The sequence below is a fragment of the Oncorhynchus mykiss genome, chromosome 18 (genome assembly GCF_013265735.2).
Source record: "Oncorhynchus mykiss isolate Arlee chromosome 18, USDA_OmykA_1.1, whole genome shotgun sequence".
NCBI classification, from domain to species: domain Eukaryota; kingdom Metazoa; phylum Chordata; class Actinopteri; order Salmoniformes; family Salmonidae; genus Oncorhynchus; species Oncorhynchus mykiss.
This window is the reverse complement of record NC_048582.1, coordinates 2,523,714-2,540,683: the sequence shown is the minus strand read 5'-3', so window position 1 is coordinate 2,540,683 and position 16,970 is coordinate 2,523,714. Positions and strand designations below refer to the sequence as shown.

At 43.2% G+C, this 16,970-nt stretch overlaps 1 protein-coding gene across 1 annotated transcript; it reads left to right on the top strand.

Annotated features, from left to right (window-relative positions):
• Positions 1–1,039: 1,039 nt before the first annotated feature.
• LOC110495377 (protocadherin-20) lies at positions 1,040–13,958 on the top strand. Its single transcript, XM_036951476.1, has 5 exons — positions 1,040–1,238; positions 1,717–3,117; positions 5,050–5,243; positions 12,032–12,121; positions 12,210–13,958. Exons 1-5 carry the CDS (start codon positions 1,191–1,193, stop codon positions 13,159–13,161), a joined length of 2,685 nt encoding a protein of 894 aa, XP_036807371.1. The 5' UTR covers positions 1,040–1,190; the 3' UTR covers positions 13,162–13,958.
• Positions 13,959–16,970: the final 3,012 nt, after the last annotated feature.

Below are 16,970 nucleotides of genomic sequence, written 5' to 3'. Positions count from 1 at the left end.
GTGAACATACTGCTGTAAGGGGACATTTAATGTTGTAAACATACTGCTATGAGGGGGCATTCATTTAATATTGTAAACATACTGCTGTAAGGGGACATTTAATGTTGGAAACATACTGCTGTAAGGGGACATTTAATGTTGGAAACATACTGCTGTAAGGGGACATTTAATGTTGGAAACATACTGCTATGAGGGGACATTTAATGTTGGAAACATACTGCTATGAGGGGACATTTAATGTTGGAAACATACTGCTGTAAGGGGACATTTAATGTTGTAAACATACTGCTGTAAGGGGACATTTAATGTTGTAAACATACTGCTGTAGGGGGACATTTAATGTTGTGAACATACTGCTGTAAGGGGACATTTAATGTTGTAAACATACTGCTGTAAGGGGACATTTAATGTTGTAAACATACTGCTGTGAGGGGACATTTAATGTTGGAAACATACTGCTGTGAGGGGACATTTAATGTTGTAAACATACTGCTATGAGGGCATTGTTTAAAGCATATAATATCCGAGAATTCAAACACAGAAGATTCTCAAGTGTTGTAATTGGTGTAGTATAACATCCTAGACTCATCATCATCTATATACAGGTCATTAAGGGAATGTATACATGTCAGAAAGGTTGGGTTCATGTGCTCTATTGGAGGCTTCCAGTAATTCATAATATACTGAAATAACAGGCTCCAAACACCACAACTATGACTTACTAAGGGTACTTCTTCTCTCTTCTCTTCTTCTCTCTTCTCTTATTTCTCTTTTGAACACTCACGCACACACACACACACACACACACACACACACACACACACACACACACACACACACACACACACACACACACACACACACACACACACACACAATCCCTCTCTCTGCAAAAAAAACAGGGCAAGATCCTTGAACCGCCTCTCCCTGCCCATCCCAGCAGCTGTCTATTCTCATTGGTTGCCGTCAGGGGGGTTATTTGCATATTGTGGGCGTGTTCCTGACTCAGTGTTGGGATGAATGACTCTGTTCAGTTCAGAAGGCGACAAGACAGCAACGAACTCTGCAGAGGCTATGTGCTGCTGCTACGCTGATCAACTCAGCACACGACAAAAACCTCTGATGCGTTTAGCTCCGGGCTCTCCGCTCCGGTCTGTAGGTCAAACCACGTCGAGCCCGGTGGAATAAACATGTTCAACAAAACAGGACCCGGACTTAGCTCGAGAGGAGTACTGTGGGTAAGTGTTTTTCTCATTGTAGTCTTTTTAAAAGTAATCTTTCTGTGAAAGAAAAAAAATTGAAGAGAGAAAGCTTTTTATTTTTTTTAAAAAACCTCATAGTTCAATGTCAAATGAGAGTTTGGCTTGCGCTTAAATCAACTGGCAACTTCGACGTGTGTCACGTAATTGATGAGTAGTAACGTGTATGTTATTTTCAATACATCTTAATGTCTGTGGTTCAAAGCCTAGACTAAGTTCATACTTGTTATTATTTAAAGAGTTAAAGAGTAAAAAAAAATGTTTAGAAAGTCTAATTTAATCAGTGATTTTCTTTACATTCTTCTTTACATTCTCGGCTATTGACTCCATAATATAACTGTATCGGTCAACATGTTTGTTGTCCCCCTCCCCCCCCACCCCCCCTGAGACTGATTCTCTCATGTCTGGAAGTCTATTTGTTAAACCCCCATGTTTCTGTACTGTGTCTGTATTTCAGGGTTTGTGTATACTCCTCCTTTACACCAGCCCCCTCTGCTGTTTTGCTAATTTCAGCCAAGCGAAAGAGCTGGTCTATAAGATAAAAGAAGGATTACCGTCAGGGACACTCATCGGATCCGTGGGCTCCGACTTACACTTGGATTTATCCCTCGATCCCCATGTTTTATTCAATCTGCCCCAGAAGAAGCCCAGTGATCAGTATGTCACTCTGAACAGCACTACGGGACAGCTGTTTACGTCTGGGAATGAGATCGACAGGGAGACGCTCTGCCCCGACTCCTCGGAGTACAAGCAGGGCTGCGTCCTCTCCCTGGATGTGTTCGTTCTACCCCAGCAGTATTTCCAGCTGGTTAAGGTCAAAATCTTGGTCGAGGACGTTAACGATAATCGTCCGCGCTTCCCGACGGGCGAGATTAGGGTTTCGGTCCCGGAGAACACCCAGGTCAACGCGAGGTTCGCGGTGGAGCAGTCAGCGACGGACCCCGATCTGGGGTTTCACGGGGTCCAGACTTACTGGCTGGTCAACGACTTTGGGGTGTTCACTCTGGACGTAGAGGAGAACGAGGGGGGTGAGCTGACACCCTTCCTCATCGTGACCGACGAGCTGGACCGGGAACGACAGGAGGAATACGTAACGGATATTATAGCAGAGGACGGTGGGTTACCACCTCTCCTTGGCACCGCCACGTTGAGGATTATAATCACTGATGTCAACGATAACTGTCCTCAGTTCACAGAGTCACAGGTCAACGTGACGCTCTACGGGAATACGACTAAAGGAGAGCACCTGTCCAGGTTACACGCCTTCGACCCCGACCAGGGCGCCAACGCCGTGATCAGCTATGCGTACAGCGACCGCGTTCCCCGGGAGGCTAGAGCCCTGTTCCATCTGGACCGGATTACCGGGGTGATCAAACTGGCCGGTCAGATCAACACCGCAACCGGGAAGTTCTACAAACTCACTGTCCTCGCCAACGGGCCCGGTTGCGTCCCTGCCGTCGCCACGATGACGGTGCACGTGATCCGGGTAGCTTCCGGTCCGCCTGTTATTACGCCGCGCTACATCGCGGCGGAGAAAGACGGCGTGGTCACGATGAAGGAGTCCGAACCGCCGTTTTCCCCAATCGCGTTTTTCACCGTGTCGAACACGGACCAGAGAGGACAAGGGACGGAATGTCTACTTGAAGGATCCGGCCCGTTCCGACTGACACCTTACAAACGGTTGAAGAACGAGTATCTGTTAGAGACGACGGCGCCGCTGGACCACGAGCGGAGGCAGGACTACGAGCTGACCGTAGTGCTCAGGAACCCCAGAGGTCTCGCCATTAAGACCTTCGTTAAGATCCTGGTTCTGGATGAGAACGACAACGCGCCGGTCTTCAAACAGTCTCTGTATGAGGTGAGTGAATGTATTTATAAACACACTAATGTTTAAACGGTTTCTATGGTTACGGTTGGGGTTTGGACATGAACTTTGAGCATATTATTCATAGTACATTGATTGTCTTAAAGCCATTTCAGTACAATAATACAAAATATAGAGGATTTATTTTGTTGTTGAAAAATAATTGTTGCTGACTGATAAAATCTAAAAAGGTCTACTCACGTATTTATTTTAGAATTTACAAATTTCAGTATTTACACATTTATTTTAGTATTTACTTATTTATTATAGTATTTAAAAATGTATTTTAGTATTTCCGTATTATTTATTCATTTTAAAATGTACTTATTTATTTGTGTATTTACCTACTTCTTTGATTCCTTGTTAACACCATACTTATTATTTGAGTCCTTGTTAACACCATACTTATTATTTGAGTCCTTGTTAACACCATACTTATTATTTGAGTCCTTGTTAATTAACACCATACTTATTATTTGAGTCCTTGTTAATTAACACCATACTTATTATTTGAGTCCTTGATAACACCATACTTATTATTTGAGTCTTTGTTAACACCATACTTATTATTTGAGTCCTTGTTAACACCATACTTATTATTTGAGTCCTTGTTAACACCATACTTATTATTTGAGTCCTTGATAACACCATACTTATTATTTGAGTGCTTGTTAACACCATACTTATTATTTGAGTCCTTGTTAACACCATACTTATTATTTGAGTCCTTGTTAATTAACACCATACTTATTATTTGAGTCCTTGATAACACCATACTTATTATTTGAGTCCTTGTTAACACCATACTTATTATTTGAGTCCTTGATAACACCATACTTATTATTTGAGTCCTTGTTAATTAACACCATACTTATTATTTGAATCCTTGATAACACCATACTTATTATTTGAGTCCTTGTTAATTAACACCATACTTATTATTTGAGTCCTTGATAACACCATACTTATTATTTGAGTCCTTGTTAATTAACACCATACTTATTATTTGATTCCTTGTTAACACCATACTTATTATTTGAGTCCTTGATAACACCATACTTATTATTTGAGTCCTTGATAACACCATACTTATTATTTGATTCCTTGTTAACACCATACTTATTATTTGAGTCCTTGTTAACACCATACTTATTATTTGAGTCCTTGATAACACCATACTTATTATTTGAGTCCTTGTTAATTAACACCATACTTATTATTTGAGTCCTTGTTAACACCATACTTATTATTTGAGTCCTTGTTAACACCATACTTATTATTTGAGTCCTTGATAACACCATACTTATTATTTGAGTCCTTGTTAATTAACACCATACTTATTATTTGAGTCCTTGATAACACCATACTTATTATTTGATTCCTTGTTAACACCATACTTATTATTTGAGTCCTTGTTAACACCATACTTATTATTTGAGTCCTTGTTAACACCATACTTATTATTTGAGTCCTTGATAACACCATACTTATTATTTGAGTCCTTGTTAACACCATACTTATTATTTGAGTCCTTGATAACACCATACTTATTATTTGATTCCTTGTTAACACCATACTTATTATTTGAGTCTTTGATAACACCATACTTATTATTTGAGTCCTTGATAACACCATACTTATTATTTGATTCCTTGATAACACCATACTTATTATTTGATTCCTTGATAACACCATACTTATTATTTGATTCCTTGTTAATTAACACCATACTTATTATTTGAGTCCTTGATAACACCATACTTATTATTTGATTCCTTGATAACACCATACTTATTATTTGATTCCTTGATAACACCATACTTATTATTTGATTCCTTGATAACACCATACTTATTATTTGAGTCCTTGATAACACCATACTTATTATTAGAGTCCTTGTTAACACCATACTTATTTTATTCTCAGGTCTCCGTGGAGGAGAATAACCCTCCCAACAGCTTCCTGACCCAGCTCCAGGCCACAGACCAGGACAGTGAGGCCAGAGGAGAGGTCATCTACACGCTGGGGTCAGACGCTCCCTCCATTTTCCTCCTGGAGAGGCTGACCGGCGTGCTGACCGTGTCCACGTCTCTGGACCGAGAAGAGAAGCAGACCTACAGGTCTGTCGCATATTGATGATGTAATCGTAACGTATTATGACTGATATTGTATGGATTCAAATGCGTTATAAATTGCCTATATATGTTAATAGTAATAATAATTATTTACTTGTTTAGCTTTTTAATTACAGAAAATAATCTCAAAGTGCATAATAACACCATACTTATGATTTGATTCCTTGATAACACCAAAAAAGTGAAACAAAAAAACAACACATTTAAACAGAGTTGGTGGAATTAAATCTATCTATGTCAAAGATGACATAAACCTGTTCTTTATCAAGGGTGGCATAAGCAATGCTTAATATAAGGCTTTATAAATCATGTTAAATTGAGGCATCACAAAGCATTGATAACCCATCATGCATCTTGGTAGAGAATTGCAACACCAGCATTGGTGGGTTAGACTCCACTCCCGTACGTAAAAATGTATTCAGGCGTGACTGCAAATGGCTGTGGAGAAATGTCGTGTGTTATATTACTCTAAACCCTTTGTAGGACAGGCCCAACCTCTTTCCCTCTTGGGCGCGCGGCCAATAGTGGACCTGATCTCAACTGTCCCCAAAATGCTGCGGAATCACACACTCTAAAGTGCAGTCCTTCACCAGAAACGTTGGTAGGGCCCCTTTAAAATCCGTATTTCGGGGGGGGGGTTTTCCCTCCGTTTTCTCGGTTTTGTTTTTCCAGGTTTCAGATTTCCCCGTTTTTTTCTGGTTTTCCCACAGCTTTCAAAATATACTATATTGCCATAAAACCAAGGTTGGTGGTATGTATTTATAGGACAGCATGGTATCTCTGAAGGCTGGTGGTATGTATTTATAGGACAGCATGGTATCTCTGAAGGCTGGTGGTATGTATTTATAGGACAGCATGGTATCTCTGAAGGCTGGTGGTATGTATTTATGGTATCTCTGAAGGCTGGTGGTATGTATTTATAGGACAGCATGGTATCTCTGAAGGCTGGTGGTATGTATTTATAGGACAGCATGGTATCTCTGAAGGTTGGTGGTATGTATTTACGGTACAGCATGGTATCTCTGAAGGCTGGTGGTATGTATTTATAGGACAGCATGGTATCTCTGAAGGCTGGTGGTATGTATTTACAGGACAGCATGGTATCTCTGAAGGTTGGTGGTATGTATTTATAGGACAGCATGGTATCTCTGAAGGTTGGTGGTATGTATTTATAGGACAGCATGGTATCTCTGAAGGCTGGTGGTATGTATTTATAGGACAGCATGGTATCTCTGAAGGTTGGTGGTATGTATTTATAGGACAGCATGGTATCTCTGAAGGCTGGTGGTATGTATTTACAGGACAGCATGGTATCTCTGAAGGCTGGTGGTATGTATTTATAGGACAGCATGGTATCTCTGAAGGCTGGTGGTATGTATTTATAGGACAGCATGGTATCTCTGAAGGTTGGTGGTATGTATTTATAGGACAGCATGGTATCTCTGAAGGCTGGTGGTATGTATTTATAGGACAGCATGGTATCTCTGAAGGCTGGTGGTATGTATTTACAGGACAGCATGGTATCTCTGAAGGCTGGTGGTATGTATTTATAGGACAGCATGGTATCTCTGAAGGCTGGTGGTATGTATTTACAGGACAGCATGGTATCTCTGAAGGCTGGTGGTATGTATTTATAGGACAGCATGGTATCTCTGAAGGCTGGTGGTATGTATTTATAGGACAGCATGGTATCTCTGAAGGCTGGTGGTATGTATTTATAGGACAGCATGGTATCTCTGAAGGCTGGTGGTATGTATTTATAGGACAGCATGGTATCTCTGAAGGCTGGTGGTATGTATTTATAGGACAGCATGGTATCTCTGAAGGTTGGTGGTATGTATTTATAGGACAGCATGGTATCTCTGAAGGTCGGTGGTATGTATTTATAGGACAGCATGGTATCTCTGAAGGTCGGTGGTATGTATTTATAGGACAGCATGGCATCTCTGAAGGCTGGTGGTATGTATTTATAGGACAGCATGGTATCTCTGAAGGCTGGTGGTATGTATTTACAGGACAGCATGGCATCTCTGAAGGCTGGTGGTATGTATTTATAGGACAGCATGGTATCTCTGAAGGCTGGTGGTATGTATTTACGGTACAGCATGGTATCTCTGAAGGCTGGTGGTATGTATTTACAGGACAGCATGGCATCTCTGAAGGCTGGTGGTATGTATTTATAGGACAGCATGGTATCTCTGAAGGCTGGTGGTATGTATTTATAGGACAGCATGGTATCTCTGAAGGCTGGTGGTATGTATTTACGGTACAGCATGGTATCTCTGAAGGCTGGTGGTATGTATTTACGGGACAGCATGGTATCTCTGAAGGCTGGTGGTATGTATTTACAGGACAGCATGGTATCTCTGAAGGCTGGTGGTATGTATTTACGGTACAGCATGGTATCTCTGAAGGCTGGTGGAATGTATTTATAGGACAGCATGGTATCTCTGAAGGTTGGTGGTATGTATTTATAGGACAGCATGGTATCTCTGAAGGTTGGTGGTATGTATTTATAGGACAGCATGGTATCTCTGAAGGCTGGTGGTATGTATTTACGGTACAGCATGGTATCTCTGAAGGCTGGTGGTATGTATTTATAGGACAGCATGGTATCGCTGAAGGCTGGTGGTATGTATTTATAGGACAGCATGGTATCTCTGAAGGTTGGTGGTATGTATTTATAGGACAGCATGGTATCTCTGAAGGCTGGTGGTATGTATTTATAGGACAGCATGGTATCTCTGAAGGCTGGTGGTATGTATTTATAGGACAGCATGGTATCTCTGAAGGCTGGTGGTATGTATTTACAGGACAGCATGGTATCTCTGAAGGCTGGCGGTATGTATTTACAGGAAAGCATGGTATCTCTGAAGGCTGGTGGTATGTATTTATAGGACAGCATGGTATCTCTGAAGGCTGGTGGTATGTATTTATGGTATCTCTGAAGGTTGGTGGTATGTATTTACGGTACAGCATGGTATCTCTGAAGGCTGGTGGTATGTATTTATGGTATCTCTGAAGGCTGGTGGTATGTATTTACGGTACAGCATGGTATCTCTGAAGGCTGGTGGTATGTATTTATGGTATCGCTGAAGGCTGGTGGTATGTATTTACGGTACAGCATGGTATCTCTGAAGGCTGGTGGTATGTATTTACGGTACAGCATGGTATCTCTGAAGGCTGGTGGTATGTATTTATGGTATCTCTGAAGGCTGGTGGTATGTATTTATGGTACAACCTGGAGGGTATGCCGGCTCGCCTTACATGTCCGGCTGCATTCCTACCTGTAGGCAGTGACTGCTCAGGTGTGTTGTTAGTCAGTTACTCCACAGGTAAAGAAATGTGTTGTGAATCAAAACTCCGTACGATTTATCCCTGACTGTGTTTGTTAATTGAAAAACAACATAAACATATTTTATGTGTTTAAACCGTATCAGGGGACTACTTTTGAGGTCTGAGAGAAATCTAAGAAACTTTGATTTTTGAGAGTAGTTATATTGTTATATAGAGACCCTCAACACCCCACAGTATGACTTGTTATATAAAGACCTGCCTGGGTCCAACACCCCACAGTATGACTTGTTATATAAAGACCTGACTGGGTCCAACCCCCCAAAGTATGACTTGTTATATTGTTATATAGAAACCTGACTGGGTCCAACACCCCACAGTATGACTTGTTATATAGAGACCTGACTGGGTCCAACACCCCACAGTATGACTTGTTATATAGAGACCTGACTGGGTCCAACACCCCACAGTATGACTTGTTATATTGTTATATAAAGACCTGACTGGGTCCAACACCCCACAGTATGACTTGTTATATAAAGACCTGACTGGGTCCAACACCCCACAGTATGACTTGTTATATAGAGACCTGACTGGGTCCAACACCCCACAGTATGACTTGTTATATAAAGACCTGACTGGGTCCAACACCCCACAGTATGACTTGTTATATTGTTATATAAAGACCTGACTGGGTCCAACACCCCACAGTATGACTTGTTATATAAAGACCTGACTGGGTCCAACACCCCACAGTATGACTTGTTATATAAAGACCTGACTAGGTCCAGCACCCCACAGTATGACTTGTTATATAAAGACCTGACTGGGTCCAACACCCCACAGTATGACTTGTTATATAAAGACCTGACTGGGTCCAACACCCCACAGTATGACTTGTTATATAAAGACCTGCCTGGGTCCAACACCCCACAGTATGACTTGTTATATAAAGACCTGACTGGGTCCAACACCCCACAGTATGACTTGTTATATAAAGCCCTGACTGGGTCCAACACCCCACAGTATGACTTGTTATATAAAGACCTGACTGGGTCCAGCACCCCACAGTATGACTTGTTATATTGTTATATAAAGACCTGACTGGGTCCAACACCCCACAGTATGACTTGTTATATAAAGACCTGACTGGGTCCAACACCCCACAGTATGACTTGTTATATAAAGACCTGACTGGGTCCAACACCCCACAGTATGACTTGTTATATAAAGACCTGACTGGGTCCAACACCCAACAGCATGACTTGTTATATAAAGACTGGGTCCAACACCCCACAGTATGACTTGTTATATAAAGACCTGACTGGGTCCAACACCCCACAGTATGACTTGTTATATAAAGACTGGGTCCAACACCCCACAGTATGACTTGTTATATAAAGACTGGGTCCAACACCCCACAGTATGACTTGTTATATTGTTATATAAAGACCTGACTGGGTCCAACACCCCACAGTATGACTTGTTATATAAAGACCTGACTGGGTCCAACACCCCACAGTATGACTTGTTATATAAAGACCTGACTGGGTCCAACACCCCACAGTATGACTTGTTATATAAAGACCTGACTGGGTCCAGCACCCCACAGTATGACTTGTTATATAAAGACCTGACTGGGTCCAGCACCCCACAGTATGACTTGTTATATAAAGACCTGACTGGGTCCAACACCCCACAGTATGACTTGTTATATAAAGACCTGACTGGGTCCAACACCCCACAGTATGACTTGTTATATAAAGACCTGACTGGGTCCAACACCCCACAGCATGACTTGTTATATAAAGACTGGGTCCAACACCCCACAGTATGACTTGTTATATAAAGACCTGACTGGGTTCAACACCCCACAGTATGACTTGTTATATAAAGACCTGACTGGGTCCAACACCCCACAGCATGACTTGTTATATAAAGACTGGGTCCAACACCCCACAGTATGACTTGTTATATAAAGACCTGACTGGGTCCAACACCCCACAGTATGACTTGTTATATAAAGACCTGACTGGGTCCAACACCCCACAGTATGACTTGTTATATAAAGACCTGACTGGGTCCAACACCCCACAGCATGACTTGTTATATAAAGACTGGGTTCAACACCCCACAGTATGACTTGTTATATTGTTATATAAAGACCTGACTGGGTCCAACACTCCACAGTATGACTTGTTATATAAAGACCTGACTGGGTCCAACACCCCACAGTATGACTTGTTATATAAAGACTGGGTCCAACACCCCACAGTATGACTTGTTATATTGTTTTATAAAGACCTGACTGAGTCCAACACCCCGCAGTATGACTTGTTATATAAAGACCTGACTGGGTTCAACACCCCACAGTATGACTTGTTATATTGTTATATAAAGACCTGACTGGGTTCAACACCCCACAGTATGACTTGTTATATAAAGACCTGACTGGGTCCAACCCCCCACAGTATGACTTGTTATATTGTCGTCTGCGTGTTTATGTAGGGAGGAACATGTATCTTGGTTTCAGTTGAAAGACACTTTCAATTTCCTTATGTTGGGGTGCTTTTATCAAGGTAATTGTAACGTGACTTGACTCACATAAATTCTGTTTAGATCATGTGTCATCCTGCAGCACAACATGTTATGTCACAATTATGAACCCTTTATGAAGCATGACGTACGTTTATAGATGCTTTGTAACACATTCATGGTGCTCTTTGGTAGGCTTTATGAAGGCTTTATGAAGCATGACTTACGGTTCTAGATGCTTTGTAACACATTCATGTTGCTCTTTGGTAGGCTTTATGAAGGCTTTATGAAGCATGACTTACGGTTCTAGATGCTTTGTAACACATTCATGGTGCTCTTTGGTAGGCTTTATGAAGGCTTTATGAAGCATGACTTACGGTTCTAGATGCTTTGTAACACATTCATGTTGCTCTTTGGTAGGCTTTATGAAGGCTTTATGAAGCATGACTTACGGTTCTAGATGCTTTGTAACACATTCATGGTGCTCTTTGGTAGGCTTTATGAACCCTTTATGAACCCTTTATGTAGAGCTTAGTTAGGTAGGCTTTATGAACCCTTTATGTAGCGCTTAGTTAGGTAGGCTTTATGAACCCTTTATGTAGAGCTTAGTTAGGTAGGCTTTATGAAGCCTTTATGTAGAGCTTAGTTAGGTAGGCTTTATGAAGCCTTTATGTAGAGCTTAGTCAGGTAGGCTTTATGAAGCCTTTATGTAGCGCTTAGTTAGGTAGGCTTTATGAAGCCTTTACGAAGCCTTAATAAGCTGAACGTCATTTAAAGCAGAAACTGGATATATGGATGACACAATGCATTATAACTGCCTATGGATGTTCATAGTGTTTATTTTATTTTATATATCTGCAATATGTTTTGTTTATTGTTGTTGTAATATTGTGACGAGACAATAATAATAAAAGTTTGTAAACACTAAACTGTATCCTCTGCAGGTTCATGGTTCGGGCGGTGGACCGAGGGACCCCCAGGAGAGAGTCTATAGCTACAGTGGTCATCACTGTGCTGGACCGCAATGACAACAGGTAAGAGGAAGGCCAGACACTTTGTGATAACTGCTGTTTTGGTTGATTGTTTTGATTGATTGATTGATTTTATTTTTTTACCCAACAGCCCGCGCTTCATCAATAAAGACTTCACGTTCTTTGTGCCGGAGAATTTCCCGGGTTTTGGCGAGATCGGCGTCCTCTCGGTAACAGACGCGGACGCAGGCGAGAACGGCTGGGTGGCCCTCTCCATCGTCAACGGCAGCGACATCTTCGTGATCGACGCGGGGCGTGGCGCTCTCAGGGCCCGTACCCCTCTGGACCGGGAGCAACAGGGGACGTACTACCTCTGGATCGAGGCAGTCGACGGAGGGGAACCCTCTCTCTCCTGCCTCACCGTGGTTACCGTCCTCCTCCTTGACGTAAACGACAACCCTCCCGTCGTCTTGTTCCCCCAGTCTAACCAGTCCTACATGCTGGTGTTGCCTAGCACCCTACCAGGGACCTCCATCACAGAGGTTTACGCCGTGGATAAAGACACGGGAATGAACGCCGTTATCGCCTACAGCATCATCAAGAGGAAGGGTGGCGAGCCGGGGTCGTTTGATATCGACCCGGAGACAGGGAACATCACGTTGAAGAGAGAACTGAGTGACCGCGGTCTCTACAGTCTACTGGTTAAAGTCTCGGACCACGGTCAACCCGAACCTCTCCACTCCACGGTCCTGGTCAACCTTTTCGTCAACGAGACGGTCTCAAACGAGAGCTACATCCAGAGTCTTCTCACCGGGGAGGAGGCTGAGATCCAGATGGAGGAGAAGCAGTGGTACGTGGGTAAACTGACAGAGAGGCCCGGCAGGGCGGACCTGTTCCCCTGTCAGCCTCTACTCATAGCTCTGTCAGTGACCTGTCTGGGACTATTCTGCATCGTCGTCACGTTGACTGCTTATATATGCTGCAGGAAACTGAAGAAATGGAGGAAACGTCAAATGAAAAGACTAGAGGTTGAAATGCCTTTGAAGACGAACGGTGACGTGCGCGACGCAGATAGAAAGCGGACGGAAATCTCAAACATTTGACGACGTTGACATCGCAAAGACTTTGAGGCAAAGACTCCAACGTACAAAACTGTTACATTGTAACTGTTTATAAACAATGTGAATTGTGAAGTGTAGATCTTCATCCTCAAAAAGGCAAAAGGCCTGGATCCCAAATTGCACCCCCCTTTTGCCTATTTAGTGCACTATTTTTAAATCAAGGGCCCATGGTGGTGCACTATATAGGAATTAGGGTGCCGTTTGTGACATGTCCTCGTTTTAAAAACGTATTAAAAGACCCAATGTGATGTATATATTGTAGATAATAAGAAATGTTTTATAACTTTATAACAAAATCTTTAAATAGACAAGATAATTATTATTGTATTTCTTTTTCAAGAAAGCCCTAAGAAATTACTCCTTAAAACTTACAAATTTTAAAAAATGGGAGAGATTCTATTTTTTTTTTTTTTTCACAAGGATGTCAGGATCGTTGGAAAGGGATGAGGATCATTTGGTGTGTATAACAATATTGATTGATTGATTGATTGATATAACAATGGTTTTTTTCATACCCCTTTCGATTGCATTGGAATAGCTGACCCCAGAGCGCGGTGCAGAAGTCAATTAAAATCTGTAATTTTCTTCAAATCTACTGGATTTTGTGTGAGATTAAAATTTGTATTTTGTTGTTATACAGTTTCAAGAGGAGGCTTCTTGCCTGGCCACCAAACAAACCCTCTACCTGCCTCCTTAAGTGTGTCCCAAATAGGGCTCTGGTCTAAAGTAGTGCACTATATATAGGGAATAGGGTTCTATAGGGCTCTGGAGTGCACTATGTAGGGAATAGGGTTCCATAGGGCTCTGGTCTAAAGTAGTGCACTATATAGGGAATAGGGTTCTATAGGGCTCTGGTCTGAAGTAGTGCACTATATAGGGAATAGGGTTCTATAGGGCTCTGGTCTAAAGTAGTGTACTATATATAGGGAATAGGGTTCTATAGGGCTCTGGTCTAAAGTAGTGCACTATATATAGGGAATAGGGTTCTATAGGGCTCTGGTCTAAAGTAGTGCAATATATATAGGGAATAGGGTTCTATAGGGCTCTGGTCTGAAGTAGTGCACTATATATAGGGAATAGGGTTCTACAGGGCTCTGGTCTGAAGTAGTGCACTATATAGGGAATAGGGTTCTATAGGGCTCTGGTCTAAAGTAGTGCACTATATATAGGGAATAGGGTTCTATAGGGCTCTGGTCTAAAGTAGTGCACTATATATAGGGAATAGGGTTCTATAGGGCTCTGGTCTGAAGTAGTGCACTATATATAGGGAATAGGGTTCTATAGGGCTCTGGTCTGAAGTAGTGCACTATATATAGGGAATAGGGTTCTATAGGGCTCTGGTCTGAAGTAGTGCACTATATAGGGAATAGGGTTCTATAGGGCTCTGGTCTAAAGTAGTGCACTATATATAGGGAATAGGGTTCTATAGGGCTCTGGTCTAAAGTAGTGCACTATATATAGGGAATAGGGATCTATAGGGCTCTGGTCTGAAGTAGTGCACTATATATAGGGAATAGGGTTCTATAGGGCTCTGGTCTAAAGTAGTGCAGTATATAGGGAATAGGGTTCTATAGGGCTCTGGTCTAAAGTAGTGCACTATATATAGGGAATAGGGTTCTATAGGGCTCTGGTCTAAAGTAGTGCACTATATATAGGGAATAGGGTTCTATAGGGCTCTGGTCTAAAGTAGTGCACTATATATAGGGAATAGGGTTCTATAGGGCTCTGGTCTAAAGTAGTGCACTATATATAGGGAATAGGGTTCTATAGGGCTCTGGTCTAAAGTAGTGCACTATATAGGGAATAGGGTGCCATTTGGAACGCATCCTCAGTCACCTCCCAGTGAACCTGTCATTCCCTTAAACCATGTTCTCATTGTCTGTCTCTGAAAACAAATCCTTGTTTGAATATTAAAAAGTGCTTTATTTTCATATTATATTGCTTTTCTGAAATTAAAACGGCCTACCGGGTCGTGCCTTTCATATTAGGATGTAAATGAATGACAATGTTTTGATTATAAATTAGAATTTAAGCGGGGAGGAAATTAAATGAATCCCCAATTCTTTAAAATGTAACTAGGAAAGTCAGTTAAGAACAAGTTCTTATTTGCGCTGACGACCTACCAGGGAACAGTGGGTTAACTGCCTTGTTCAGGGGCAGAAGGACAGATTTTTACCTCGTCAGCTCAGGGATTCGATCCAGCAACCTTTTGGTTATTGGCCCAACACTCTTACCACTAGGCGACCTGCTTTAACCACTAGGCTACCTGCTCTAACCACTAGGCTACCTGCCGCCCCCCTCTAACCACTAGGCTACCTGCTCTAACCACTAGGCTACCTGCCGCCCCCCTCTAACCACCAGGCTACCTGCTCTAACCACCAGGCTACCTGCTCTAACCACCAGGCTACCTGCTCTAACCACTAGGCTACCTGCCTCTAACCACTAGGCTACCTGCTCTAACCACTAGGCTACCTGCTCTTACCACTAGGCTACCTGCTCTAACCACTAGCCTACCTGCTCTAACCACCAGGCTACCTGCTCTAACCACTAGGCTACCTGCCTCTAACCACTAGGCTACCTGCTCTAACCACTAGGCTACCTGCTCTAACCACTAGGCTACCTGCTCTAACCACTAGGCTACCTGCCGCCCCCCTCTAACCACCAGGCTACCTGCTCTAACCACCAGGCTACCTGCTCTAACCACCAGGCTACCTGCTCTAACCACTAGGCTACCTGCCTCTAACCACTAGGCTACCTGCTCTAACCACTAGGCTACCTGCTCTTACCACTAGGCTACCTGCTCTAACCACTAGCCTACCTGCTCTAACCACCAGGCTACCTGCTCTAACCACTAGGCTACCTGCCTCTAACCACTAGGCTACCTGCTCTAACCACTAGGCTACCTGCTCTAACCACTAGGCTACCTGCCTCTAACCACTAGGCTACCTGCTCTAACCACCAGGCTACCTGCTCTAACCACTAGGCTACCTGCCGCCCCCCTCTAACCACTAGGCTACCTGCTCTAACCACTAGGCTACCTGCCGCCCCCCTCTAACCACCAGGCTACCTGCTCTAACCACCAGGCTACCTGCTCTAACCACCAGGCTACCTGCTCTAACCACTAGGCTACCTGCTCTAACCACTAGGCTACCTGCCGCCCCCCTCTAACCACCAGGCTACCTGCCTCTAACCACCAGGCTACCTGCTCTAACCACCAGGCTACCTGCTCTAACCACCAGGCTACCTGCTCTAACCACTAGGCTACCTGCCGCCCCCCTCTAACCACTAGGCTACCTGCTCTAACCACTAGGCTACCTGCCTCTAACCACTAGGCTACCTGCTCTAACCACCAGGCTACCTGCTCTAACCACTAGGCTACCTGCCGCCCCCCTCTAACCACTAGGCTACCTGCTCTAACCACTAGGCTACCTGCCGCCCCCCTCTAACCACCAGGCTACCTGCTCTAACCACCAGGCTACCTGCTCTAACCACCAGGCTACCTGCTCTAACCACTAGGCTACCTGCTCTAACCACTAGGCTACCTGCCGCCCCCCTCTAACCACCAGGCTACCTGCCTCTAACCACCAGGCTACCTGCTCTAACCACCAGGCTACCTGCTCTAACCACCAGGCTACCTGCTCTAACCACTAGGCTACCTGCCGCCCCCCTCTAACCACCAGGCTACCTGCTCTAACCACTAGGCTACCTGCTCTAACCACTAGACCAGCTGCTCTAACCACTAGGCTACCTGCTCTAACTACTAGGCTACCTGCTCTAACCACTAGGCTACA